The following is a 26,732-nucleotide window of genomic DNA, read 5'->3' as shown; positions in this document are numbered from 1 at the left end:
GCCACTTCAGAGTGGGGAAGGGGGAGGTGAAGACGGCCGGGTAAACTGTATCTCCGTCAGGCTGTTTCCCTTCCTCCTTGTTTTTTTTCTTAGCCAGAGTAGTTTGGCAAACCCGCTCCGGGTGCCTCCAAGCCCTTCTCGCAACGCCCAGGCGAGCAGGGTGTAGCGTTGGCGGCCAGGCACCTGGCCCTCCCTTAAGCCGTGCTAGCGGAGCTCCAGGATAGGACATGTCAAGCTGCAACAGCCCCGGGGGCCCTGCTGCCCTGGACTTTCCAGAAGTCCTGAAGTCCCTGCTGGAGTACTCCTTGCCCTGGACCAACAAGATGACAGGTAAGATTAAGGCTTCTGTTTGATTTCTCTTTCCCCTCCTCAAGTTGCAAGGTGAAAAGGGGGCAGAAGGTCTTGTTTTCTGCAAACCCTTTGAGGGTGTATTTCCCTCAAGTGTCCAAGATGGACAGAGTTCTGGCACTGTGTTGTACAGCCAGAAGGAAGAACAGCAGCAACCAGTCGATTACAAAATCAGTTGAGTGCTGAGCTCCTGATCCTTTTTAATCTCTATGCTCAGCTACTTCTTGGAAACCCTCAAGGCTTTGTGCACAGAGAAGGCTTGGGTACAAATCTCCATGCTCACACAGGAGCAACTTCCAGGCTTGCCATCCAGGTTGTCCCATGGTTAATGACTGCTGAGTTTCCAGACACTGCCTCTTTCCAGATGCAGACTGTCCAGGGAGCCTGATCCACGTGGGGCAGGCTGGCTCCCTGCAAGCTTTGTGTTTGGTGCTGTAGTTTGTTTATCAGTGGAATGCTGGGGTAGGGAACCCAGCAAATGCAGTGCTTTCTTTGCAAGAACAATTCTGTACTCCTAGGCTTTCTCACTCTGTGCACCATCCTGCACATCCAAAACAAATGGAAAAGGCCCAGGAGGTTGTTTTCTGGGCTGTGCTAAACACTTTGCTCTCTATTGCTAGACATGCTCCAAACGTTCATCACATAACTCAAGGGCTCTTGTTTTGGATAGGATGCCACATGCACTTGGCAAGCTGCTTGTTGATTGTTGTGCTTTAATGTTCACTGCTGAGTGCTGGAGGGGTGCATGCGAACACCATGGCTCAACTAGCTCATGTCTAGGCATGAGCAGGTTGAACTCACAGAAACAAACATGCACTGAGCTTGTTCTTCTGTAGGGACTTGCTACCAGGATATGCACATGGTTCTGCAGCCTGGAAAAGCAGCATGATCCAGGAGGTGGAAGCAGAAAAGCCAGATGCAGAGTGTGGAGTATGTGCTCTTGCAGGGGGTCAGTAGGAGAAAAGGCTGTTGCTGTATCAGTAAAGCATTTGCTTCAGGAAAGGCAGCTGCCTTCACCTGCTGGAATACAGTGAGTCCTGTGGCCTCACACAGCTCCCCAGGGGAAGGGGGTTAATAGGGCAAGGGGAGCTGCCATGCCCCCTAAAAGGGCTCATTTTGTCACATTGCTCTGCTGCTGCCACCTGTGAGCTGGCTTTCTCCTTCGCTGAGATTGGTGTGTTTACATATCACACAGTATGAAGCTGTGTATGTGCCCCAGGGCATGTTTTCTGAACTGATACACAGGTAGAAAGTGGACCTGGCTGTGAGGAGGTACGAACGGCCAAGGGAGGCTTAGGTGGTGCTGAATCTTGCTGTGGCTAAGCTGAAGTTTGGCTGCCTCTCTGGGATCTCTGGTCTCCATAGACAAGTGGACTGAATTAAGCCAAGGGAGGAGTGCTGGGAAGCTTCATCTGCTTGGCAAGAGTTGGAGCGGGGGGTACAGGGGAGACCAATGATTTGCAGAGAGAATAACTGAGGTTTATTTGGCAGCTGAGGGTGCTGTTTTGTGGCAGCCTTCTTCCTCAGCCCCAGAACCACCCTGCCCCTCAGCATCAACTCCTGTAACCCTTAGAGTTCTGCTGCTTATGCTTCCTCCCTTCCCAGGCCGGCATTCCTGCCACAGCTCTCTTCCCACAGAGCTCGGTTCTCACCTTGCAGGTCTCCATATCTACACACCATTTGTCTAGATCTGAAGGGTCTGAAATGAGCTCTGCTACCCAACCTTCCCAGTGGGGCTAGATGTATGTGTGCCCTCCACTCTATGCCTAGCACTGGGCTGCTTCTCACTTGCCTCCCTGCTGCATCAGAGCTGGGCTGTTCTGCATCATCTGGCACTGACAAGACTCCAAGCAGGAACAGCCAAGGCTGCTGCATTCCTCTCCTCGCATCTCATTGTCCTCTTTTGCTCTGTGGCTGAGAAAGAAGAGAGGAGAAATTATAACAATCTGGGCAGATCCCAGCTTAACCAAGAAGGTACAGCTGCTGGTGCTGTGGCCACTTTCTGCTTGCAGTGGTTTGAGCCCCTAATCCCCATAAGCAGTGAGGAAAAGCTCTCTGAGCAGCCTCCCTCCTAGCTGGCAGAGCAGAGCCCATGCCCGAGCAGGGTGATGTGAAAGAGAACCCACAGGAATGTTCCCCAGGAGCTCCCTCCCTCCCGCCTTTGGGCTGAGCAGTTAACACTATACAGGCTAAAGCAAAATCACAACCCAGTGGTGGTGCAGAACAAACAGCACCCAGTGGAGCGTGGGTGGAAATGTGCTGGAGGAAAAATATGGTTGGACTAAAGGGAAAAGCCCTGAAGTTAAGGCTGCTGAGTGGTTTTAATAACCTCCATTCATGTGGACGTCACCCAGCAAAGCTGTTGCTATTGAGATCTGCAGGGGGGATGCACGCAGAGCTTGTTCCTTGAAGGAGTGCTGTACAGTACTGAGACACAGCATCATCCCTGGGGCCTCCAGCATCAACAATGGAACAAAGCAGCCATGAAGAGCCTTAACTGAATGGAGACCCTTGTAGCCTGCCCAGCTTTGGCTATATCTCATCACTCTGTTTCTGAAAGCTGCTCCTTCCTGACCTCACTAGGTTGTGCTCTCTACCACCTCTTATTATCTGTTTTCCAGGCAAAAGCATCCCTGCAAGCCCACTGCCCCTTGCCAAGCTGTGTGTGCTGTCTCTGTCATGTGTGGTCCCACATCTGTATTTCATTGTCCTGCGTGGAGTGGCATCTCCCTTTCATGTGTATGCTTTTTTCTTCTGCCAGCTGTGTTTGGCAAGGCAGAGGGAGTTCACAGAGGGCAAGTGGCAGGCTTGGAGCATGCTGCACAGCAGAGTATGACCTATTCTGCCTACTTCTTGCAGCTGGATTTATCAATCCTGATAAATGATGCATTAGTCCGTGCTGTTACAGCCTGTATTAATGAAGCAGTCCTTTCCAAGCTCCCCATCTGGCAGCATGTGCAGGTTTGTCTCAGGAGTCCCACACCAGTCCTTTGTGAAGGAAGCAGCAGACTATGCAGAAGTGGCTTGCAGGGAGGCACCTCCCTGTCTGCCTGGGCTGGACAGAGATGCGCCCTGGTCCTCACTGCAGTAAGGCAACAGTGCAAAGTACCTGTCCCACACAGCTTCCAATCTATTCCTTTTCCTGGGGTGCATGGGGAGGAACCGCAACCTGATTTTGTGTGACAAAGACCATCAGGGTTTATCAGCGAGGGCTGGATCAAATTGTGCCCTCGCAGCCAAAATGAAACGCCTGAAGCTTGTGGAAGAGTAGCTGAACCAAGCGTGTGCCTCGGTGTCTACCCGGGAAGTAGATGTCCTTTTTCTGGTGGCACATAGGAGAGCATCTCTCACCTGTGGCTCTGCTGGGTGCAGGGGAGTCCATCCCAGGCAGGCTGCGCACCCTTTCCTTTCCCTGCTTGCAGCGCTATGCGGTGGATCTGCTGCGGCAGGAGAGAGCAGCTGCTGCTTGGAGAAGCTTGTGGTTGTAGGGTCTGTCACGTCTGCGAGCTTATTCATTCCGCAGGATCTCCTCAGTATCCGGCTGTGCTCCTGGGGGCGAGCTTGGCAACACTGGCTCCCTTTGTGCGTTCAGAAGCTCCTGGCAAAGGAGGGCCGGCTCGGGCATCACAAGGAACCGCTTGTGGTCACGAAAACTTGGAGAGGTGCCCCGCTCCAGCGGCCTAGCCTTCTCCTGCTAACGTTGTATATAGGGCACACCGCTGCTGCTGCTGCCGCTGCTGCTGCTGCTGCTGCCATGATGTAAGACAGAGGAAGATCAAATCCAGGTCATGTGGGAAAGGTGAACTCGGGATCCTAAGCGAAGATACTTTGAGCCGGCTGGAGCGCTGGCACCGGCGGTGTTTCGCGACTGGTGGGCTTCCCGCCCCGCGCGCACCGAGAGCCGCCGCAGTTAGGCGACCTGTGAAGGCAGAGCCGGGCCTGGGCAGGCTGCCCTGAGGCAGCGAGGACGGCCCGCAAGCGCCGGGCACCGGCAGCCCCCCGCTGCCCCCCGCCGGTAACGGGCGCGCCAGGGAGCGCGCGCAGGCGCAGAGGCGACACGAGCCAGACCCCCCCGCTCGGCTCCCGCGCGGCAGGCGGGGGACGGGCGCGCGCCCCGCGGCAGCCGCCACTGCGCCGCCCCGGCGCGCGCTCCCCCTCCGCCTCCAGCGGCAGCTGGCGGTGACGCAGCGCCGGGCGGGGCCGGGGGCGGGCCGGGGGCGGGGCGCTGCATGCTAATGAGCCGCCGGAGCCTGCCTCTGCACGTGCCCCGGCAGGCAGGGGGCGCGTGCTCGCGCCGGCCGCGGAGGGGCGGGGAGGGGGCGGTCCGGCTGCGCGGGACCGCCCCCTGGAAGGCGAGGACCAATCGGAGGGGCGGGGGGGAGGAGCGAGCGGTGGCAGCGCTCATGAATACTGAAACGTGCACCGGGCGTCAGCTGGTTGCGCCTGCGCCCTCCGCCTCTCGCCCGCCGTCTGCTCTCTGGTCGTCGTTTGCCGACGGCTCCCGGGGACCTGCCGTAGCCTCCCGCTGGGCGCTGTGGCCGTTGGCTACCGTTGACAACCCGCCCGCCGGCTCGCGGGGAGTATGCCCGGCCGCGCCGCGCACCAGGAGGCGGCGGCGGCGGCGGCGGCGGCGGCGGCGGCAGGAGGAGCAGAGCCCACTGCAGCCGGGGGGAGCGCGGGGGCCGCCGCGCAGCAGGAGCAGCGGGGCCTGGCGGGCGCCTTCCCGCTAGTGCTGAAGAAGCTGATGGAGAACCCGCCGCGGGAGGCGCGCCTGGGTGAGCGCGGGGGCGGCGAGAGCGCACAGCACTCTCCAGCTTCCCCCCCTGCACCTTCCTCCCCCTTTCTCCCCCTCGCCGTCTTCCCGCCCCGTGCCTCGGAGGGCGGGACCCGGCGGGTCATGGTGGGACTGGCTGCGGTGTACGGGGGGGCGAGTACCCGCTGGAGAGGCCGCACACCCGGGCGTGACGTCCTCCGCCCCCCCCCGGCCGGTTGTGCCAAGTGCAGTGAGCACGGGATCTCGGCCCGCCGGAACCGGGAGGAAGGGCTCGGTTCCATGGGGCGGCCGCTGGGCTGGCTCCCCCCATCAGAGGCGCAGGGCAACGATAGCCACACCACAGTCTCCCGGGCGAGCCTTTGCTGGCAGTAACCTTTCGGGGGAGCTATTGAAGTGCCTGCGCTGGGCAAAATAAAGCGGGTCAGGTACGAGGGATAGGTAGAAGTCAGGACGTGCCATGCTGCTTTTGTTTCAGGATGTCTGAAGTCTCCTTTACCTTCAGACACGTAGTTGGGAGTAGCAATGAAAAGGTTTCGAGGCGTTTTTGACCTTATTTGTTGAGAAGTTATAGGATGACATACATCAAGAGCAGATCGCTTCAGATTAGGTTTGGTTATAACCCATCAGGGTCTGATCCATAAAGGCAATACTGGATAGGCAGGAGCTGGCTCTCCCACTGGTTGTGCAGACAGCAGCTGTGTAAATAGCAGTCCTGATGCTTAGAGTCTTTATTGCTGATGGTACACTTCTCATTTTTGTAGGTTTTGGTGTGGTGGTTGGTTGGGTTTTTTTTTTAATCTGGGAGTATTTTTGCCTTTCTGAGTATCAGTTTGATTTTTGAGGAAGGCTCAAGTTTACCTGCATTGCTGTGATGCCCAGCGTGCTGGTGGATAATGAAATAAGCCCTTACAGGTAGTAACGTTGAAAATAATTGTTGGAACATCAGGCAATACCCAGGGTAGAGCACAGTGCAAGTGAGGTTGGCAAGAGGATCCACGGTTAAGCTCCATTTACTTTGGATGTCTAACATTGCACAATATTGTGTGAATGCATCCATCTTGTGATTCTGGCAAGTATTTTTTCTTCTTGCTGTTTCAAACCCAACCCAAACCTAAAACCTTTATCAGAGGCTGACATTTATTATGTTGCTATGGTGCAGGGTGCTGCAGTACGTGACACCTCGAATCTACAACATGGAATTTGTTAAGATATTTTTGCACCCTTTTTCTTCTCCTTATTTTTAAGGCAGTGTTGCTAGCAGGAACAATATAAGTCCAAATGTAGAAACTATGATGGTAGCTGACTGGGATAGGGTAACTTTATCTTAGAAGTGGTGGTCTGGTCTGGAATCATGCAGTTTGGCCTATGGAGATGTGCATTTCTTGGTAAAAATAGGAATGTTTGATAGTGGCTGACCCTCTTCCAGCTTGGGAAGGTGTTCAGCTTGGTTCTCTGATGCTTGCTAGTATGTCTGTGGCATCTTCATTGCCCCTTTCCATTCACCTTGTGATGAAGTTTGGATTGTTCTCGTTCTTAAAGTTTTCCCGTAGGTTTCTGCAGTCTGCCTTGAACTGTTTTCACTTTGTGCAACTTGTTGCTTTCTGTTTATTTTCATCTCTGCTGCTTTTCTTGTTTGCATATTTACGAGACAATAGAAAGAACACCTGTGCTGGGAGGCAGAATTGTGACTCAGCTGACTTCAGAGGATCCCTGTTTGTTTTCTGTTCCTTTACAGTATAGTGACACAGCCAACACGTTAAATAATGCTAATTCACTTAATCCAGTGGTGAATTTTCAGCAAGCTTTCTTGAGAAGAGGCCCTGTGCCTCTTGTCTGAAGTGCCTGCTGACAAAAAAAATACAGCCCTCTGTCTTCCTCTGTGAGAAACAGTATCAGTTGGCTGTGGTGTCCATTTATAGTCTCCACCAGCTACCTGTGGGTTTTCCAGCTGCTGTAGGTAATTTGACTACCCAGTAAGCAAGCAGGCTTTCTAATCCTTCTGAGCAGCAGAGGGGGGACATCCAGTTCCCACTGCATGCCAGCATCTTGAATGCCCTGCCATATACCAACTATGGTCTGACCAGCCTTCTTGTAAGTTGTTGCCATTGTAGGGATTAAACAAATGAAAAGAGCACGTTTTGAAAAGAAAAGGTCCTGTAGGGTAAGGGAAGAGAATTAATACTCCAGAGCAGAAGTGTAGGTCTCTCCTATTAATAACAAGTTGCTGCATACTCTCCAAAGGATGCCTTAATCACCAGTTGTGAACTGCTGTGGGAGGAGAAATGCCTCAACAAACATCACAGTAATGGGCATCAGGAGTACAGAACCTTGTAACCTGTCTTGTTCCATCTCCACAAGTGGGACTAAGGATTTATGGAGCTATCAGCTTCAGTCTGTGTAGTGTTTTCACTATAATTTGACAGTATTTTTTGATGGAGTGGAACTTGGTCAAAGAAGTGTTTGTTCTGGTTGTGGCTGGGATAACACTTGAGAGTTGTGGCCAAAATGACTTTTGAACTGGATTTGGTTGGTTTATTGGGGTGGCTTTTTTGTAGAGGGGGGAAAAAAACAGGATGTGGAATAAAGCTCTTTCCTGGCTCCTGCTTTTGGCTAAACAAGCAGTGTTTTCAGTAGTTCAAGAGTTGGAATGCTCAGCCTAAATTACTTAGCACAGACTGGTGACCTCTCTGTTAACAGCAGATGTAGAGCCTAGTTAATAGGTCACAGTAGCAGAATGAGGGGGCTAAATCAGACATGAGCTATCAGCTGCAGAAGTACAGTCCAGATTTATCAGGGTGACCTTGAATCACTGCAAATGGAGCCTCTTAGGATACTGCAGCTCTGCTGTCAGGTAATACCTGTTTACACTATAAATATCTTTAGAGAATTAATGTTTCAGAGCCCTGTGCTGGGGCAGGTGGAAACTTCCTCCTCAAAATACAAGAAGTCAATTAGTGTTTCATTACATGTTGTGTTCCCAGCAGAATGTTGTGTAGCAGAAAGAAAGGTTAAATTAATTGAAGGAAAGCCAATGTGAGCATGTCCATGTAAAAACAAAACTTCTCATACAACAGTTTTAGCTTTTAGGTATCACATTTGAAGTATATGGGCACCCAAGAGGCATATTAACCTCTGTTTTGTTTCAGATATTGCTGTTAGAAGTGAGAGAGGAAAGAGAGCATAGCTAAACAAAGACAGCACTGGGTGCTCAGTGCCTGCTAATCGTCAACTTGCAGCAAAAGGACAAAACATTTCAGACCATCTTCTCATGCGCAGGAAGGATCCCATCTGGTGTGAGCTAGGGACAGCAGCAAGAGGAAGCTGGAGGGGGTTTTGAGGTTACTGCAGGACAGCAGGATGATGATGTGCATCTAAAAGGCATTGAAAGATCTGAGAAGAGTCATGTATGCCAGTAGTGTAGTCTTTTTGGCATCCACCTTCTGAGAAATATTCTTAGGCTGTGTGTTTATTCTGCTTAATCACAAAGTTTCTTCTCTCCTCTGTTGGAAGTGTTGTAGTAGACATTACCAAACAAAAAGCACTGCTGGCTTGCATTAAAATTAGCAACACAATTGTTTTTGTGGTGATGTTTTATTTTTCTCTTTAGTTTACATTTTGATTTAACATCCACAAGGTTTTTTTATCATATTGATTTTTTTTTTTAAAAAAGGAGGTTTTTTTAGGAAGAATTAATTATTGTGACTTGCATTTGCTTTAGTGATGTCATAGAATCAGCCAAGTTGGAAGAGACCTCCAAGATCATCCAGTCCAACCTAGCACCCAGCCCTAGCCAATCAACCAGACCATGGCACTAAGTGCCTCATCCAGGCTTTTCTTCAACACCTCCAGGGATGTTGACTCCACCACCTCCCTGGGCAGCCCATTCCAATGCCAATCACTCTCTCTGGCAAGAACTTCCTCCTAACATCCAGTCTAGACCTCCCCTGGCACAATCTGAGACTGTGTCCCCTTGTTCTGTTGCTGGTTGCCTGGGAGAAGAGACCAACCCCACCTGGCTACAGCCTCCCTTCAGGTAGTTGTAGACAGCAATGAGACCTCCTCTTCTCCAGGCTCCACACCCCCAGCTCCCTCAGCCTCTCCTCACAGGGCTGTGCTCCAGGCCCCTCACCAGCTTTGTTGCCCTCCTCTGGACACATTCCAATACCTCAACATCCCAGAACTGGACACAGTACTCAATGTGTCCTTTGTTCACAAGTTGGATGTCAAATGGTGGTTCCAATTTGGTGGGATGTGCTTCAGTAGTAAGTGAAACAGAATCATAGAATTGTCAGGGCTGGAAGGGACCTCAAGGATCATCTAGTTCCAAGCCCCCTGCCATGGGCAGGGACACCTCACACTAGATCAGATTGCTCAGAGCCACATCCAGCCTGGCCTTAAAAGACTTCCAGCAATGAGGCTTCCACCACCTCTCTAAATCAGTCTTATCTGTGAGGTAGAGTAGATGTTGTCTTCACTAGCTTCAAGCAGGAGCTGTTTAGAAACATTCTGGTTATTTGGATCATGACTGTTAATCTGCTCATTGGCTTTGCCCAAGTCAAGTGCAGGAAGGTTGCAAAACTCCCTGCAAAAAGGAGTTTATAGCAGGAACAAGAGTTGGGAGATGACAGTTCAATGGCAGTGGTGTTAAGCAGCAAAAGGAAGGCCAAAAGCTGCGTGATGATGGTAACAAAGCTCAGGTCTGAAGCTCAGCTCAGCCATTGATCTGAATTAAATATTTTCATTAGCTGTTTACTCTTAGTCCCAGGTCAGTGCCTGATGAGTATTTTCTCAGCAGTTTAGTTTTAAATCCTTCTTTAGTAGATGTTGTTCAGAGTGTGATAGATTGAACTGATAATTTGCTTTGCATGGCAGCACTGTTCTTTAAGCCATAAAAAAGCACTTTCAGTTCTTCAGTAGCTAAAGCAGCCGTGGAAGGAATGCCAGTTCCTTTAGAATAGGTTTTATATAAACAGGCTCTTGTGATTTGCAGTAGAGTTTCAGCCCCACTCTCACCCCCAGTAAAAAATAGTATTTCCCCTTTAGCCTATTGTAGGCAGCCTTTGAAAACCTTAATGCCAAAGATTTGTGCCTGTAGTTGGGCTAACCTGTGTGAAGAGTGGAGATTCAAACTGGTCCAGCATATGTCTCTCGAGTCCTTGTTCCACTGAGCAGAACGTTTGTCAGCTTCTGTGCCGAGACCAAATTTGTTGTTGATTTGGGTATCCCTGGTGACCATTGCTTTGGATGGCAGCGCTGGTTTAGTGCTGGCACTGCTCCTGCAGTGCCTCCTCCTGTGCTGGTAGAACTGCATGGCTGCACAGTGAACTGGATCAGGAAAACCACTTGGATTTTATTATTTTTGTCTTTCTTTTCTGCCAGCTTATTTTTATCTTTTAAATGATATAATTATTCCATAACTTGAGTTTTCTGCTTGGATTGTGTCCCAGACAATTGTTAAGATTCAGTAGCTGTGGGGAACATAGAAACAGGATAGAAACAGGCCCTTCTTTTTGTTATTTTTTTGCCCCCTCTGTGATATGTGCACTGTAGCATAGTAAATGGGTAAAATTTCATCAGTCTCTTGTGGCTTGGGGGTGGGTGGTGGGAGTAAGCCTTATTAGACATCCCTCCAAAGAGTGAGAATGGTGTGTAGGTACTCTGAGCTAGCTCTAGCGAGCAGCATTTGGAGCTACTGCTTTGTGTGGACATGCTGAGTCATTTCAGAAAGAAATGCTTCTGAAATACTGAAGAGTAGACATCCAGGTCTCTGCTGTCCTGTGGACCTGTCATGTTTGTATCTTGATTCTCCTTTTGAACCTTCTTCCTTTGTGCATAGCATAAACTACTCTGCTTCCTCGAGTTTTCTTAATAGCTTCCTATGTAATCCCCCTGGGTTTGGATACTCTCTTTTTGCTGGCTTCTGAGATGAGCCTGTGGAAACCAGGCTGGTTTGCAACGTTAACAATAAGCTAGAAGCAATTACCACACTTTGGTAAGTCATCCCAGTGAAGATGCTGGTCTGCAAGGATGCCCTACTGTCTGTGGTCTGGCCACCACAGGGAGTCAGAGTGTTCCATACAGGTGAAGGGACAAACGTTGCCTTCCAGCATCTGGTTTGTCAGATTGTGTCAAGAGGCAGATTACTGAATTTCCTTCCTTGGGAATTTTGTTAGTCTCTTTAGGCCTTGAGTCTCTCCTGTGTTACAGCATGTACACTGACCTACTTGTATCTTTCAGATAAAGAGAAGGAGAAGATAAAGCTTGAGGAAGATGAGGCAGCAGCTGCCAGCACTATGGCAGTCTCGGCTTCCCTTATGCCACCCATCTGGGACAAAACTATTCCTTATGATGGCGAATCTTTCCACCTGGAGTACATGGATCTGGATGAGTTCCTGCTGGAGAATGGAATTCCTTCCAGCCCTACTCACCTGGATTTGAACCAGAATCCACTCTTGCCTGTGGCTGAGCTGGAAGGAAAGGAGTCTGCCAGTGCTTCCACTGGTTCTCCTGCATCATCCTCTTCCACTGCAGTTTACCAGCAATCTGAAGCAGCCTCCAGCACAGGTAGATGGAATAATGTGGAGCTTTGAGGGACTTTTCTTGTTCTCATATTAAAAGGTGCCTCTTTAGATCAAAAAAGAAATGTGCTAACCTGTCAGTGTTGGCTGTGGCAGGTTAAATAGCACAAACGTGCTCTGTGTAGAGGCTTAGTCCAGGAGTCAGTATCATGAAGGTGCTGCCTCTCCTTTCTTTCCCTCTCCCCCTCCTGGAAAAAAAATGAGTTGAGTGTGCCTCGAAGTGCAGTCTGTGCCTCTTTTGAAACTAGAAAAGCTGAAACACCGACATAAAGTATTTGCCCTCTTCATGTTGCTAATCCAGTGAGAAGCTGAACATGTTGAGAGAACCGTTTCTCAGGTAATTTTACAACAGATTTGATAGTTTGTGACAAGCCATTTGTGCTACCTTGGTGGTTTGATCTGCATGGCTGAACTTATGCTAAGGTAATGGACCTCAGATAACAATGAAGCAATCTTTTCATGCTAGCCTGTGACATGTGAAAACAGACGCTTGGAAGAGGTGTGTTAATGATGCAGTTTGATGTTCTGTGGTGCTTTGAAGTGGGAATGGAGGAACAAAGAAACAAAACTGCACTTAAATCATACCAGGAAACTTCTCATTTGTAGTCTGGAGATGTCTATTAAAGAATTGAGCAGCTCAGTTTGCCCTGCATTTTGAGTTTAAACACGACGGCCACTCATCTTTCACAGTACTGTTTTATGGGCAGACTTTACAGTGAACCTGCAAGAGTGAAGCAAAAGGTGGATCTCCTGCAATAAAACAAAGTGTAGGATTTGTTCTAGGTGGAACATGGAAAAGAATGGATTGATCACTTCTTCAGATTGCACTGACATTTGCAATTCACATTGGTGGAGTTTGTAAAGAATAGATAAATGCAGCAAAATTCATATGACACCCTTAGTGTCAGACAAGCTGTTGGGACCTTGCATTTCACAGTATCACAGTATCACCAAGGTTGGAAGAGACCTCACAGATCATCAAGTCCAACCCTTTACCACAGAGCTCAAGGCTAGACCATGGCACCAAGTGCCATGTCCAATCCTGCCTTGAACAGCTCCAGAGATGGCGACTCCACCACCTCCCCAGGCAGCCCATTCCAGTGTCCAATGACTCTCTCAGTGAAGAACTTTCTCCTCACCTCAAGCCTAAATTTCCCCTGGCATGGCTTGAGGCTGTGTCCTCTTGTTCTGGTGCTGGCCACCTGAGAGAAGAGAGCAACCTCCCCCTGGCCACAACCACCCCTCAGGTAGTTGTAGACAGCAATAAGGTCACCCCTGAGCCTCCTCTTCTCCAGGCTAACCAATCCCAGCTCCCTCAGCCTCTCCTCGTAGGGCTGTGCTCAAGGCCTCTCCCCAGCCTCGTCGCCCTTCTCTGGACACGCTCAAGCATCTCAATGTCCCTCCTAAACTGGGGGGCCCAGAACTGAACCCAGTACTCAAGGTGTGGTCTAACCAGTGCAGAGTACAGGGGCAGAATGACCTCCCTGCTCCTGCTGACCACACCATTTCCGTGTGACAGAGGCAGCATTTGTTTGGAAAGACATTTGTCTGACCTTTAGAGGACCCAGGAAGAATGGTCTTTGGGCAAGCTTGTTTCCCTAAGTCTTTCTCTGGCACAAAACTCAGGCTAATACAGTTTTTTTTAGCTTGTTACTGCTGGGGAAGGTGCTTCTTCTGTGCACAAAGCATGTAGTTGCCAAGGAAGTGTTCACTCTTGTCCTGCATCTATCTGCTCGTGTCTGTAAGTCTGGTATATGTTAGAGTTTGTATTACAAACTGGACTGTGTAGCTTCTCTCTGTTAGCAGCAGCTGTACAGCACCAAGAATGCCAGAGGGAAATACCAAATAATAGGATTAAATACTGCCTGCAGCAGTGTAATAAGCAGAGGTATCCAGTTAGGCTGCTTAATTAATTCACTTCATCCTGCTGAATTTATTGTAACTTCTTCTGTTGTTACCAGAGTCCCCACCACAAAATGAGAGAAATACTCCCAGCCCCATCGATCCTGACTGCGTAGAGGTTGAGGTGAATTTTAACCCTGACCCTGCTGATTTAGTGCTGTCCAGCGTGCCTGGTGGTGAGCTCTTCAACCCTCGCAAGCACAAGTTTACTGAAGAGGACCTGAAACCACAACCAATGATTAAAAAAGCCAAGAAGGTTTTTGTCCCAGATGAGCAAAAGGTAACAGATTTATTGCTGCAAGCTTCTTTAGGCCTTGATCAAAGTTTCTGACACTGCCCCAACATAAAGCTAACTCACTATACCTACATGACTGGGCAGAAGCAGTGCCAAAAATAGAATTGGCAAGTCAACAGCAGTTCTTGCTGCTTTGCTGGTTTGGTATCATGAGATAATTGCTGGGCAGGAGCAACTTACTGTGCTATACACACAAATAAGAAGTAGAGCTATCAAGTTGCATTGTCATCAGCTGCACTTGTGAAGGCCATCATATGTACTTGCCCAGCATCACGTCTGATCCAGCTTCAAGCAGCCCATGCAACACAACAGGTTATTTTCTGGGGGAGTTCAGTGCCAAAATGAAACTAAATAAAAGGAGCACTGCAGTTGGGCATCTCAGGCAAGTCTCTTAAACACTTGGCTTATCTTAAAGCAAGACTAACGTAAGGATGAAACCTTACAGTGCTGCATTGCCTGCGTTTTGGGTGGTGAAGCTCTGCAAACCCATGAAGGAGGCTCTTTGGCAGAGCAGTCAGTGTGAACATCACTGCTTAGTAAAGAGGTGGCTGTTGCTTGTAGTTGTCAGGCTGGCATCTCTGGGGAAGAAAAGACTGAGAGGAGAGGTCTGATCAATGTATACAGGTATCTGAGGGGTAGGTGTCACAGGATGTTTGAGGTTGGAAGGGACCCAAGGAGATTATTGAGGCTGACCCCCCCCCACCAGAGCAGGACCATACAATCTAGCACAGATCACAGAGGAATGCATTCAGACAGGCCTTGAAAGGCTCCAAAGAAGACTCCAGAACTCTCGGGGGGGGCCTCTTCCAGTGCTCTGTGACCCTTACAGTAAAGAAGTTCTCACTTGTGTTGGGGTGGAACCTCCTGTGCTGCAGCTTACACCCATTGCTCCCTGCCCTATTCCAGGGAGCGAGTGAGCAGAGCCTATCCCCTCTCTGCTGACCCCCAGCCCTCAGATATTGTTAAATCTCCTCTCAGTCTTCTCTCCAGACTAAGCAGCCCCAGGCCCCTTAGCCTCTCCTCATAAGCCATGCCCTCCACTCCCCTAATTATCCTCGTAGCCCTCCGCTGGACTCTCTCCAGCAGATCCCTGTCCCTCTTAAACTGGGGAGCCCAAAACTGAATGCAATATTCAAGATGAGGTCTCACCAGGGCAGAGTAGAGGGGAAGAAGAACCTCCCTTGATCTGTTGGACACACTCCTCCTAATACACCCCAGGATCCCATTGGCCTCCTTGGCCACAAGGGCACATTGCTGTGCCATGGGTAACTTGTTAGCCACCAGGGCTCCCAAATGGATGTGGCCAATCTCTTTTCGCTGGTCAGCAGTGATAAGACAAGGAGCAACAGTTACAAACTGGGACATAGAAGGTTTCACCTCAACATGAGGAGAAACTTCTTTGCAGCAAGGGTGACAGAGCACTGGAGCAGGCTGCACAGAGAGATTGTGGAGTCTCCTTCTCTGGAGACTTTCAAAACCTGCCTGGACGCATTCCTGTGTGATCTACTATGCTAGTTTGAAGCAGGGTAGAATGTTTTGGTAAGAAGAACTAGATCATAGGCTGTGAAAGGAAAACAATGGTGGTGTCTACTTTCCCTCAGAGTCTTGCTGAAGAAGAAACGAAAACATTAGATAACATTCTCACCATTTTGTCTCACTCTCACTTGGGCTGCTGACTGAGCAACATCTTATTCCCTAACCTCACCTTCCATTTGGCCTAACCCACTTTGCTTCTTAACCTCTTGGCCGAACCTCCATTCTTCCTTAGGACTGGGGTAAGGTTGAGAGGGGCAGGGGGAAGGTGCAGGGGTGGTTAAGAGCTCCTCCTGGGGACTCAGGTTTCTGGGAGGGGAGTTGTGCGTCTGTATTACCTTTTACCTTGTATATTTCTGTGTGTACTGTAAATACCTGCTTGTACATTGTGCTAGCTGTAAATAAATAGCTTCATTTATATTCCCAGAGCCGACTGAGCTTAGTCTGGGTAATTTTTAAAGGGTGGGGGTGGGGAACACCCAAACTGTTGGAGAAATTCTTGTTATCACAGCACGCAAGAATTGATAAACAATGAGCAACCCGTGCTGGGAATGTCCTTGAATCCATCTTGGGAGTTTAGATGGCAGGCACAGGGTAGCTTCCCCCAACATGCAGCTGCAGGGGGTGGAGTGCAGCTGCAGGTGGGCAGAGTTTAGCCAACCCCAGAGGCTGACCCTCAGATTGTTATGGTATGCTGACCTATTGATGCCTTACAAGTAACTCTGGACCCTCTGACTGTAACCAGTCTTGGTGGAGCACACCTCTTGCTAGAAGTGCATATAAGTCACTGTATCACGGGAATAAAGTGGATTTGACCTTCTAACCATATCGGTGACCAAAGAGTCATCTTCCCATAGCGCTCCACCGAGCGTGTTTCCCGACACCAAACCATCACATCTACCCTGGGTGATCCTGCCTTGGTAGGGGGGGAGCGGACTCTGTGATCTCCGGAGGTCCCTCCCAAGCTCTGAAGCCGTGCGGTTGTGTGCTCTCTGTGCCGCAGGATGAGAAGTACTGGACGAGGCGGAAGAAGAACAACGTGGCGGCCAAGCGCTCGCGCGACGCCCGGCGCCTGAAGGAGAACCAGATCACCATCCGGGCAGCCTTCCTGGAGAAGGAGAACACCGCCCTGAGGACCGAGGTGGCGGAGCTGCGCAAGGAAGTGGGACGGTGCAAGAACATTGTTTCTAAATACGAGACCAGATACGGACCCTTGTAAGCACACCCTTTTTCCTTGTTAGGGCTCCTTGGTTTAGCCTCTTAGACTTTTCTGCCTTCAAGTAGAGACTCCCAGAAATAAAGTTGGTGGAGGCTTTGCCATTTTGCATCTAAACACACGCAAACAGCAACAACAACAAAATACCCCAAACCCTGTTTCTGTTGGCACAACTTGTTCAGGCCCTTTCTTGATCATTGTCTTGCCTAAAATCTTAGTGTCCATATTTACAACTTTGGTTTTCGTGCTGATAGGGCATTTTCTGATGTCATACAATAGAACAGAGTCACCTGTCTGGAGGAGATGTGGATCCCTCCTGACTGGACAGGCCTTTTGCTGCCTGTTCTGATCTCCATTTTTAAGTGGAGAAAGGACCAAGGAGACTTTCCTTGATTCTTTTTTTTTCTTTTGTTGTTCTTTTCTTTTTGAACTCCTGCTCTTTTCCACGCTGCCCACCACTCCCAGTCAGGGTGTAAACCAGGATTTTAAGATACAAGTAGATGTTGCTGGGCAGCATTATGAAATTGTTTCCTTTCCTATTCAAAGGCACTAGAAAGCACCTGATGTACAGAACTCTGTTCCTGTTGAAGAGGAGTAGAGGAAGCTTTAGGGCAGGAAGACAGGAAAGTACTCATTCTTTTGTGAAAAATGAGGTATCTGGAGGTTAATGCAGATCAGAGTCAGTGCAGTGTTGATTCAAGTACTGCTCAAACATCTTGCTTGGTTCAAACCCTGGATAACTTCCAGAAATCAAGGAGAGAGAACAGTAGGGGAGCTCTCACTTTACAGATACAAACAAAAATAATTTGCTGTGGGTTTTAGGGTGTATTTCTACCACCACTCCTCATTTTTTTTCCTTAGAAGGACTACCCTCTTGAACTTCTGATAAAGCAGAATCTTAGAGTTAGCTGAGAGGCAAGGGAGATTCAGAAGAAGAGGTCTGGCTTAGTAGGCTGAACCTTGAGTCCTAGCTGTTAAGGAATTGCCAGTACCTTGTGCTTTGGAAGAAGGTTGTTATTTAAAGAAGCAAACAAGCCACTGTTCCTTTACTGCACCATACTTGTAGAAGAGCTTGAGAGAGTTTTTGGTCCTTTGCCTCTTGAAGACTCTGTGGAATAAACTACACCCACTCTAAACACAAACAGTTTACCTCACTGTCTCCTCTGTAGCAGCATATCTGGTCTCTCCATGCCTGCTGGTTCTCTCTCCAGCACGTTTCCTGTTACAAAATTAGCACACAAGACTTGCCCTCTTGGAAATAATCCATTCTCAGCACCAAGCATTGCTTCAACAGTATGTGGTGTTAAAGGAAAAAATATCTTGTGTGTGATGTTGGGACCTTCTACATGGCCTACAGCTGCAAGAACCAGAAGCTTTAACAGAACTATGTTTCTAGAAGTTCTCTTAAGGAGAGAAGCTACCTTAAGATAATGCCTGTGTCAGAACTTAGGCTACACTTGGGACTAATATTTGTATTAGGGAGTAATTGTGGGAGAGAAGGGTTTTAGAATAGTTTTCAACTCCCCTATTGAAACCTGGAAAGGATATTAAAAGCATTAGGGTTTCTTTTCTAGACTAAAGACTCCTGGCTTGTTTTTAACGTGGAAATTGGTATGAGCTTAAACCAATTGTGTGCTGACTTCTAAAGGAAGTCGAGAAGCAGACTAATCCAAAAAGTTTCACATAAATGTGTGTTTTGAACTATCTCCCCCTCTGTTTAGCTCTTAATTTGGTTCCAGTGGCTCTTAATGCAGCATTGGTCTTAATTTCTTTCAAGCACGCTAAAAATTGTCACCCTTTCAGCAGGGGCTTTTCTTTTCACAGGGTGGTGTATGTGGTGGTGATGGTGGGGATTATGTTATAAATAAATGGTCACACTTAACACTTTGCTTTGTTTAAAGTGACTTATCTGATTCCGAGTGATGCAACCTTAAAGACTTTAAAAAACACAAAGAAACTAACAAAGCACACACGAATCGGCAGTCTTCAGAGTGAGCAGTGAAATCTGTGAGGTGTCCCAACACAAACAACTGACGATGACCCTGCCTGCCTGCTTGTCTGCAAGTACCCCATCTGAACTACCCAGGGCTGGGCATGATGAAAAGTGCAAAGTCTCCTTTAACTCTGTATATGGCTTTTCTTATCTGTCTTTCTCACTGTAACTATGAACTGCAGTAAGCTTTCCCTACTGGGGTTTTGTCAAGACGCTCGAAGTTCATGTCTCAGAGTCTGCTGACAGCCTGTGTGAATAGTGACTCTTTGTTTTGACGCTCAAGTGGAAGAAGATAGGGAGTTTGAAATCCAAGTGTCTGTGTATATTAAGAACTGCTACATTTGACAACTGTTTTCCCTGCAGTAGAGTGGACTTGACTTACTACTGCAGCTCACTTCTGGTACAGTGTAGCATCTTGTGCGTGCAGAATTAAAAGATTTTGGGAAAACAGCAGTCTGTCATGTGTGAGACTTCCAGTGCAGAAAAGTACAGCAGATGTATGGGCACAATCCAAGCAGCACTGCAAAGAGCAGTCGTGAACTTCTATCGAATGACCCAGCTCATAGTAAGAACACTTTGGTTGCTTTCCTGCTGCTCAGCTACGCTGCTGTAACCTGACTTTTTCTTTCCTTTATGAGACTCTCTTTCGTTTATGGGATCTTGCTCTGAACCAACGTGTAACTTCTGTTAATGATTTAGCAATCATGGAAACGGTGCTAGTCTGAGCTGCTGGTCTCCGTGTCTTTTGGCAGTCTGAAACTACCAAAGGAGCATTAGCTCCAGCAACAGGGTGGCTGTTAGTTGCCATATCCCAGTTTCCTGTCTCTTGAATAACCGTGGCTGTGAAAGAGTGCTTTGTTCATCTGTCTTACAGAACCAAAAGAGCCAGCCATGGCCCACCGTTAAAACAGGCAGCTTAAGTATCAACTTAAGTGCTGGGGTGGACCAGCAGATGAAAGCTTGGGTAGGGATGTGTAGAAGATGGAGGAGTTAGGTGGAAGTTCCTTTTTTTCAGAGTTTCATAGCATAACAAATTTAGCTCTTAAGTTTCCTTATTATCAAAGAGTAAATTTTTTAGGGGAAAGAAATAAGAGTACTTAATTTTTGGGGAACCTAGTACAGGGCTTGTAGCCAAATTGGAGTTAGTAAGACAGGAGTCTCTCTTGTGCCTGGAGACTGATAAACTTCAAGAAAAATAATCATGAAAGCACAAGTGCCAGATTTTTCAGTGGCACAACTGCTTACCAGCAAAGCTAAACACTATCTTGTTGAACAAGTATTTTGGCTTTGCATTTAACTCAAGAGTTTCCACCCCTGTTGCAGAGCAGAAAGACCAAAAAAAAAACCCCACAACCCCCCCCAAAAAAAGGTGCAAAGAAGCAGCCAATGTTGTAAACTTCATTAACAATAATAAAAGTCTCAAAGGTGCAAAGAAGCAGCTGATGCTGTAAACTCCAGTAACAGTAACAGAAGTCTCAAGCCCCAGAATTCATAACTAATTTTTGAAGGCATAAGCTTTGTAAGGAGCATATACATTGAATGCAATCTTTGACCTAGTATCTTTTTAATGGACCAGGTTACAGAAGTCAAGAAAAAGGCTTTTAACTTTTTTAACTGGTTACTAAAAGTGTACTTAGTGTATTATTACACTTTGGGATTCTAAAGCTCTGGGCTAATCTTGGGGTATTATCTTGAAATAGATGAATAGTTTAGCTTCTTGTTGCTGAAGCATCAGCATATATCTCTCTGTATCAAGTATTGGACTGATTTGGACTGATATTGTTGGGATGTACTGAAGGGTTGGGTTTTGTTTTTTTTTTGTTGGTTTATTTTGGTGCTAAAAGACAAACTGTGGATTAAAAAAAAAAACACGTGGGGGGGGACTAAAAAACAGACAAAACCAAACACAAAAAATTCTTTACAGTGAGAGTGGTGAGACACTGGCACAGGTTGCCCAGGGAGCTTGTGGATGCTCCCTTCCTGGAGGTGTTCAGGGTTAGGTTGGATGAGGCCTTGAGTGATCTGTTGTAGTGGGAGGTGTCCCTTGTCTATGGTTGGGGGTTGGAACTGGATGAGTTTTGAGGTCACTTCCAACCCAAACCATTCTGTAATTCACAGAGGGGAAAAAAACCCCAACCAAAAGAACCCCCAAAACAACAAAGCCACTACAAAACACCCCAAAATAAAGAACCACCAACCCTGAAAGCATATAAATGTAGCAACTCTTTTTGCATTGATGCTTTCTACTTCTTCAGTTATCTTTGAATGGTTGTGCTGAAAGTCAACGCCTCCTGTTGACGTCGCCAAGCTTGGGGGTCATGTAACTGTGCAACTTCAGTCGCTTGTTTTTTTCCCCTGTGGTATTAAAACCTTTCACAATGGAAATTTAACAGTGAATGTCCATTAGGACCTTTCTTTCAGAGCAGACTGTTAGCAAACTCTTGTGCTTCCCTGTAGGACGGTGCAGATTTGCACGCTCTGTGATTCGCGCATCTACGGGTAGCGAAACTGGAAAATTGCACTTTAAGGGTGAGTGAGGCTTCACTTTTGTAGTTGCAGAGCTCTTGTTTTTTTTCTTTCTCTTTCATTAAGGAGCAACATCTTTAAAGATAGATGAGAAGGTAGTGACCATTTCCAGAAGCGCAGGCATTGCCAGACAAAGCCATGTGCAATGCTGACTTCCTTTCTTGGTTTTTGCAGTCTCGGGTAGTTAAGCTTACTGCTTCAGAGCTCTCTGCTCCTCTCAGAACAACTAACTAGATACTCTTTCTTTGACTAGGGTGACAATCCTGTCTGTAAATGGTAGCTTGGGTCCCTTTTCATAGTGGGCATGAGAAGATCAATATTCTCTTAGCTCAATTTGCATATTAAAAGATGCTGAATTGGCTCTGAAGTTCTCTAGCTTTGGAACATGCTCTGTAGAGGCCATAAGTGTGCCTGATGCCAGTGTACCCTGTTCCAGCCATAAAGGGACCATCTCCAAGGAGAGAATATAAAGGGAGTGCACCTTTCAACGTCACTGCAGGGAGCAGGTTTTGATGCAGCTATACATTCATCAGGAGAGTGAACTGACACCAAATGGACATTTTACAGTGCTAACCTATAAGCTGTTCATGAGATTGATGGGCAGTGAATGTCATCTTATTCTACAGAGGAGACAGACTATAAATAAATGATGTGCAACATTTAATACAGTATTGCTTTCATACTGTGGTCTTCTAATCCACACATAGTTATATCTCCTTAAAATAATGAGAGGCTGTGTTAAAAAGTTCCCTAGAAGCTTAATTTTTTCACCTGTTGCTAAGATCTGCTCCCACTGAAGCTAGTAACAAAGATCTCATTAACTCCCCCAGGAAAAAGTCTGTACTCTCACATAGTTATGATAAAGTTTTAGCAAGCAGTGGTGCTCTGGGTGTCTTTGCTTTTTACTCTGGAGTGTGCTGTGCTGGGGTCAGAGTGGCTGAACCTCAGACTGCAGGTATAATGTTGGTAAATAGGTCCTAGCACTTGTTCATTTACAGTTAGTGATAGTTTTGGGTGCTCAGATTATCCAAATTCTGCCTTTTGGTTTGTTTCTTTGTTTTCCTTACCCTGCATGAACCAGATGAAAAGGTGGTGTATTCCAAACTTGTGCTGGGAGAAGGAATCTTGGGTTTTTTATTACATATTAAATACATCTTTTTGTAGTTCTAGTCACAATTTATGTCTTTCCTGACAATTCTCCATCTCCCTGCTGGGCTGTTTGAAAGCCCAAGTTGTTCTAGCTGTAGAAATCAATTTCAGCATTATCTGCAGGAGTGCTACTAATTGTACCAAATTAATTTTGAGTTGAGAGGTGGAAGTGGAAGGCCAGCAGCTTTGGGAATACTGTAATAAAACCACTTGTGTGGAAAAATAATTGTGTGTAGGCAGCAGAAACAACAGACTTGCACAGAAGAGAGAGAGTATTGCTGCTTCAGCCTTGTAACCCTCCTCAGAGTAACAGGACTTAGTTCCTAGTGATCAGATGCCTGCCTTTTTGGTGAGAGTGGAGGTATTTTGGACCTCCTGAGCTGAAGATCCAGACAGGCTTTTGTTCACCTTTCTGGTTTTGGCTGCTGAGCATGTAACAAGAAATGCAAAGTTATCCTAATGCACAACTCTGATATTTTTGGTGACCTAAGCCTAAATCCATGAAGAGCCAAATAATTTGTTAATGCTAGTGTGCTACTGCTTTGACTTTGCAGCACTGCAAGGCACTGACTGGCTTCCTAGATGTCCAGATAATCTGGGTATTTGCCACTATAACACAGCAAAGATAGATAAGCTCCCAGTTAAAAGAGTGGGAGGAAAAAAGGCAGCAGCAAGAACAGGCTTAGCTGAACTTCTGTGGCCATGCCAGCATAATGCTCATGGAGAAATGACAGGGTCCTAATTCAATCAGATTTGTTATACAAAGTGTGATTTGTTACTTGGGTGGTGTCCTTAGCTGCTGGTGAGTTGCTTTTGGAAGACAAATTTCTTCAAGTTCCAGCAGCTACCCGGGGCAAGGAACCCTTCGAGGGCCATGCATAGACATGGATATGTGGCCAAGGGGAGTAAAGAACTGGGAAGAGTAATGCAAGAGTTTCTGATCTCAGCAGCAGTTGCTGAAACTGAAGCCTTACTGTTTACAATTTGAAGCTAATTTGGATCCTCTCTGTTTAGCATTGCAGAGAAGATATTGCACTTGCTTAGGTTTTGGGAATCTCTTTTTTCTTGATGTTGTTTCCACAGTCCAGACAAAGTGAAAGGACTCTAGAGGTGGGGAGGAGAGTTTGCTGCAGGAGGAAATAGCTGTTGCTTTAACGACCTGTGCTGTTGCACTGGGACTTAACCTGCCGACGTGAACTGATAGTGCTGTGTCATCAGGAAATTACTATCTGAGGCCCCAGTATTTTAAGGCCTCAATTCTGCTGTCATTTCTGCATGGGATGAGCCCCGTGTCTGCAGAGAACCATGTGGATTTCACAGGATCTGTTTGTGGATGTGAAAGCTCTGCCCAGGCAGTCAGCTTTAGAATTGTGTCCTTAACACACACACACACACACTCTGTTGTAGTGATAAGACTGTTGATATTAAGTGTAATTTGGGTGCCTGTTATATAGCCAAACCCCTTGTTACTACATTTTCTCAACTAAGGCATGAGCAGAAGCCCTTTGCTGTACAGCATCTGTGGAAAAAAAAAAAAAGAAAAAGAAAAAGGCAAAAAAAAGGCAAAAAAAGAAGAAAAATTAAAAAAGCTTAAAAAAATTGAAATAGTTGACATATGTCTAGTAACTTAAGGCATGTGATTTTGGTCTGTGGGTCTCACCAAACTTTGCTTGTGTACCTGCCTGAATGTTTTCTTAGATCTGCAGCTATGTCTCAGTGAGAAGGAGGATTTTGTTCTCCTGAAGGGGCACAGCAGCAGCTCTCATCTGCCAGGCCTGTGGGTGACTGCTTGCTGCTGGCCAGGGTCACGGGTTGGATGCATCCTCTGCACTTTGATGTGAAGTTGTCTGAAATATGGTGATTAACATGATTATTGGAATACTGTATTTTGTATAACTTAGAACATGTAAATACACTTTTAAAACTAACCTGTTCTACCAAGTAATAAATAAGTGCTTCCATTGTAATATCTGAATATTGTTAATGCTTCATGTAGCTTGATTTGGGGTTATATATATATATTTTTTTTTTCCTAGAGAACTACAAAAATCAAAACCAAGATTGATGTTGTGGAATCCTAGTCTAGTTGTGATGCTTTCTATCAACAACAACAAAGTTGTAAAAGTAATAGTAATGAGCCACTTAAGCAGAGAAACAGAGAATTTGAAGGAACTGATTCTCTTCCAGTCTTTCTTTAACAGTAGTCACTGATTGCATTCATCGTTGTGCACACCTCATTAGCTGGACAGCTGATTTGGTTTTTTTGGTGAGTAGCATTTGGAGAGTGGCAATACTAAATTACTCCTAAAGCTTAGTGACAGAGGAAAATGGAAGTTGTTTTGTTGGTCGTTGGGGTTTTTCTTTTTAACTGTTCTCTCTCCTGGCTCAAACAGATCTGTCTCCAGATGGATTGCAGCAAGTTGCAGTGAAACAGTGAGTGACTGTTGCTGGAGCTCATTTGTAACCTAGGCAGTCTACATCTTTATTAGCTCTGTGATGTACATAGATGACACAGCTATCCTGGTGTGCTGTAGAGAGAGAGACAAAGTGATTAATGACTTGAGGTTTTGCTGAGTAGGTGTTGAGTGGATGCTGCACAGCTGGAGCTTTCATCAGCTTCCATGACCTTTTCTATTAAAACCCTACAAACCAAAACAGTGGAGTGAGACTGGCAAGCAGACTGCTAGGAAATACGAACATTTGAGTTTTGAGGAGGAGGTGAAATTGATCTCCATTAGCCTTCATCTAAAGGAATTAGCCTGTGGTGACACTTTCTCAGCCGTAAGATAACTTCTTTGTCTTTCATGCTGTACTGGAGCAGTTCCCTCTCTGCTAACAGCTGTGTCTGCAGTGTTCCATACATGACAAAGCCACAGCATCTTTTGCACTGGGCAGAGATTGTGGCATCTCTTTTTTTTTCTTTTTCTTCCCCTCCCCCCATCCCCTTTCAGTGTCTCTGGGCTGAAAAACAGCTATGAAACAGCTAAGCCTACGTGCAAGTCACTCAGCAAACTTTATTCCTGTAAAGCTTTTTCAGAGACACACAGTTTTTAGTTTGAGGGGACTCCTAACTGCTATATTTGGCCTGAAATTCTGTTGCCTCTTGGATAAAAGGTCTTTGGGGTTGGGGTTTTTTTTTGGCTTCAGACGTGACACTGATCTTTCCCATTCATTCACTGGGATGGATGGTAAATCTGCCCAGTATTTATATAAGATATAAATCTGATCTTAGTTTCACTGCACGTTGTTTAATCTCTTGGATGTCTGTTCCTTGAGGTTGTCTGTACACTGCCTGTAAATGTAGCTGCTTTTTGAAGCAGGCCATCAAGTGCTATTTGAGAACATCCTGGCTAGAAGTTTCTAGAGAAAATGAAAGAGATCATCAAGTTTGTGAAGTGGCTGGGTTAAAAAGCATTGCCATAAATGGTTTTAATTTATATATGATTTTTTTTTTCTTTTGCTTTTTGGGTCCCAAACTGCTTATTTTGTACATAAACCTACACACGCTCCTGGCAGCTGATGGGTGAAAATAAAGGTGCTTTAAACAGCAATCTAACGAGGAAAGGGCATTTCACTGTTGCAGAGTTGGTATTATTTTGTATTTCCATTTATTACACTTTTTAAACTGTATAAACCACAGATTTGAATTCTCAGTCTTCAGCTTGGATTTTGTGAGTAGTTTAAATCCTCTCACCTCTCTCTGCTCGTTAACTGGTTTTTAAGAAAACAAGAGAAGCTTTTGTTTAAAATGTACAATTTTGACTGTATTGAATTCTGTTAGTACCCTTCCTTTTTAAGAAATAAAATGTATATTCCACTATGCTGAGATCCAGTCATTTTGTTCTCTAGATAACATAGAGTCACAGAACGGTTTGGGTTGGAAGGGACCTCCAAAGGTCATCCAGTCCAACCCCCACTGCAGTCAGCAGGAGCATCCCTTGACTAGATCAGGTTGCCCAGAGTCCTCTCGAGCCTCACCTTGAATATCTCAAGACACAGGGCCCCAACCACCTTCCTGGGCAACCTGTTCCAATGTTCCACTACGCTCATGGTGCAGAACTTGTTCCTAACATCCAATCTAATGGCACACCGCATGCCTGTGCACCTCAACTGCCAGCCTTACACTTGCAGTTGGCATCAAAGTTGGTAGATGCTAAGGCACCTGATCACCACCTAGGCTTAGGCCCTTGCTGTGCTTTTCCCATGTGTTAACTGTTAGATGTGCTGCTGACAATTCCTCACTTCTGTCTTCTGGATGAATTGATTCTAAAAACTTCTCAAGGTTTGGTGTCCTGTGGTGACTTCAGGGTGAGCTGCTTCAGGTAAGGGGAGAAATCCTGAGAAGCAACAGTCAGCCACAGACACTTGGACCTTGCTTTCTCTGTTACTTTGAGGCTGACAACAACAAAATAATCAGA

At 46.8% G+C, this 26,732-nt stretch overlaps 1 protein-coding gene and 1 long non-coding RNA gene across 3 annotated transcripts; one reads left to right on the top strand and one right to left on the bottom strand.

Moving 5' to 3' along the window:
* On the top strand, positions 1-26,134 carry TEF (TEF transcription factor, PAR bZIP family member). 2 transcript variants are annotated; one of them, XM_064155154.1, is made up of 5 exons: positions 1-330; positions 11,360-11,686; positions 13,662-13,882; positions 16,434-16,645; positions 18,548-26,134. In XM_064155154.1, exons 1-5 carry the CDS (start codon positions 228-230, stop codon positions 18,567-18,569), a joined length of 885 nt encoding a protein of 294 aa, XP_064011224.1. In that variant the 5' UTR covers positions 1-227; the 3' UTR covers positions 18,570-26,134. The 2 variants fall into 2 exon arrangements, with proteins under 2 accessions (XP_064011224.1, XP_064011223.1); XM_064155153.1 differs by lacking the exon at positions 1-330 and adding an exon at positions 4,743-5,123.
* On the bottom strand, positions 524-4,415 carry LOC135181789 (uncharacterized). The gene is made up of 2 exons (XR_010304995.1): positions 3,700-4,415; positions 524-2,262 (listed from the first exon to the last, which is right to left on the bottom strand). It is a non-coding gene; the product is annotated as an uncharacterized LOC135181789 (long non-coding RNA).
* Positions 26,135-26,732: the final 598 nt, after the last annotated feature.

The sequence above is a fragment of the Pogoniulus pusillus genome, chromosome 15 (assembly GCF_015220805.1).
Source record: "Pogoniulus pusillus isolate bPogPus1 chromosome 15, bPogPus1.pri, whole genome shotgun sequence".
NCBI lineage: Eukaryota > Metazoa > Chordata > Aves > Piciformes > Lybiidae > Pogoniulus > Pogoniulus pusillus.
Note: the sequence above shows the minus strand (reverse complement) of the source record. Positions and strands in the feature narration are given on the sequence as shown.

Bases quoted from the DNA above. Each gene is read 5' to 3' on its own strand.
- TEF (XM_064155153.1), top strand. From the start codon at position 4,931: ATGCCCGGCCGCGCCGCGCACCAGGAGGCGGCGGCGGCGGCGGCGGCG. The intron at 5,124-11,359 runs GTGAGCGCGGGG...TGTATCTTTCAG, and splicing joins GCCGCGGGAGGCGCGCCTGG to ATAAAGAGAAGGAGAAGATA. The intron at 16,646-18,547 runs GTAAGCACACCC...CTTTGTTTAAAG, and splicing joins GAGACCAGATACGGACCCTT to TGACTTATCTGATTCCGAGT.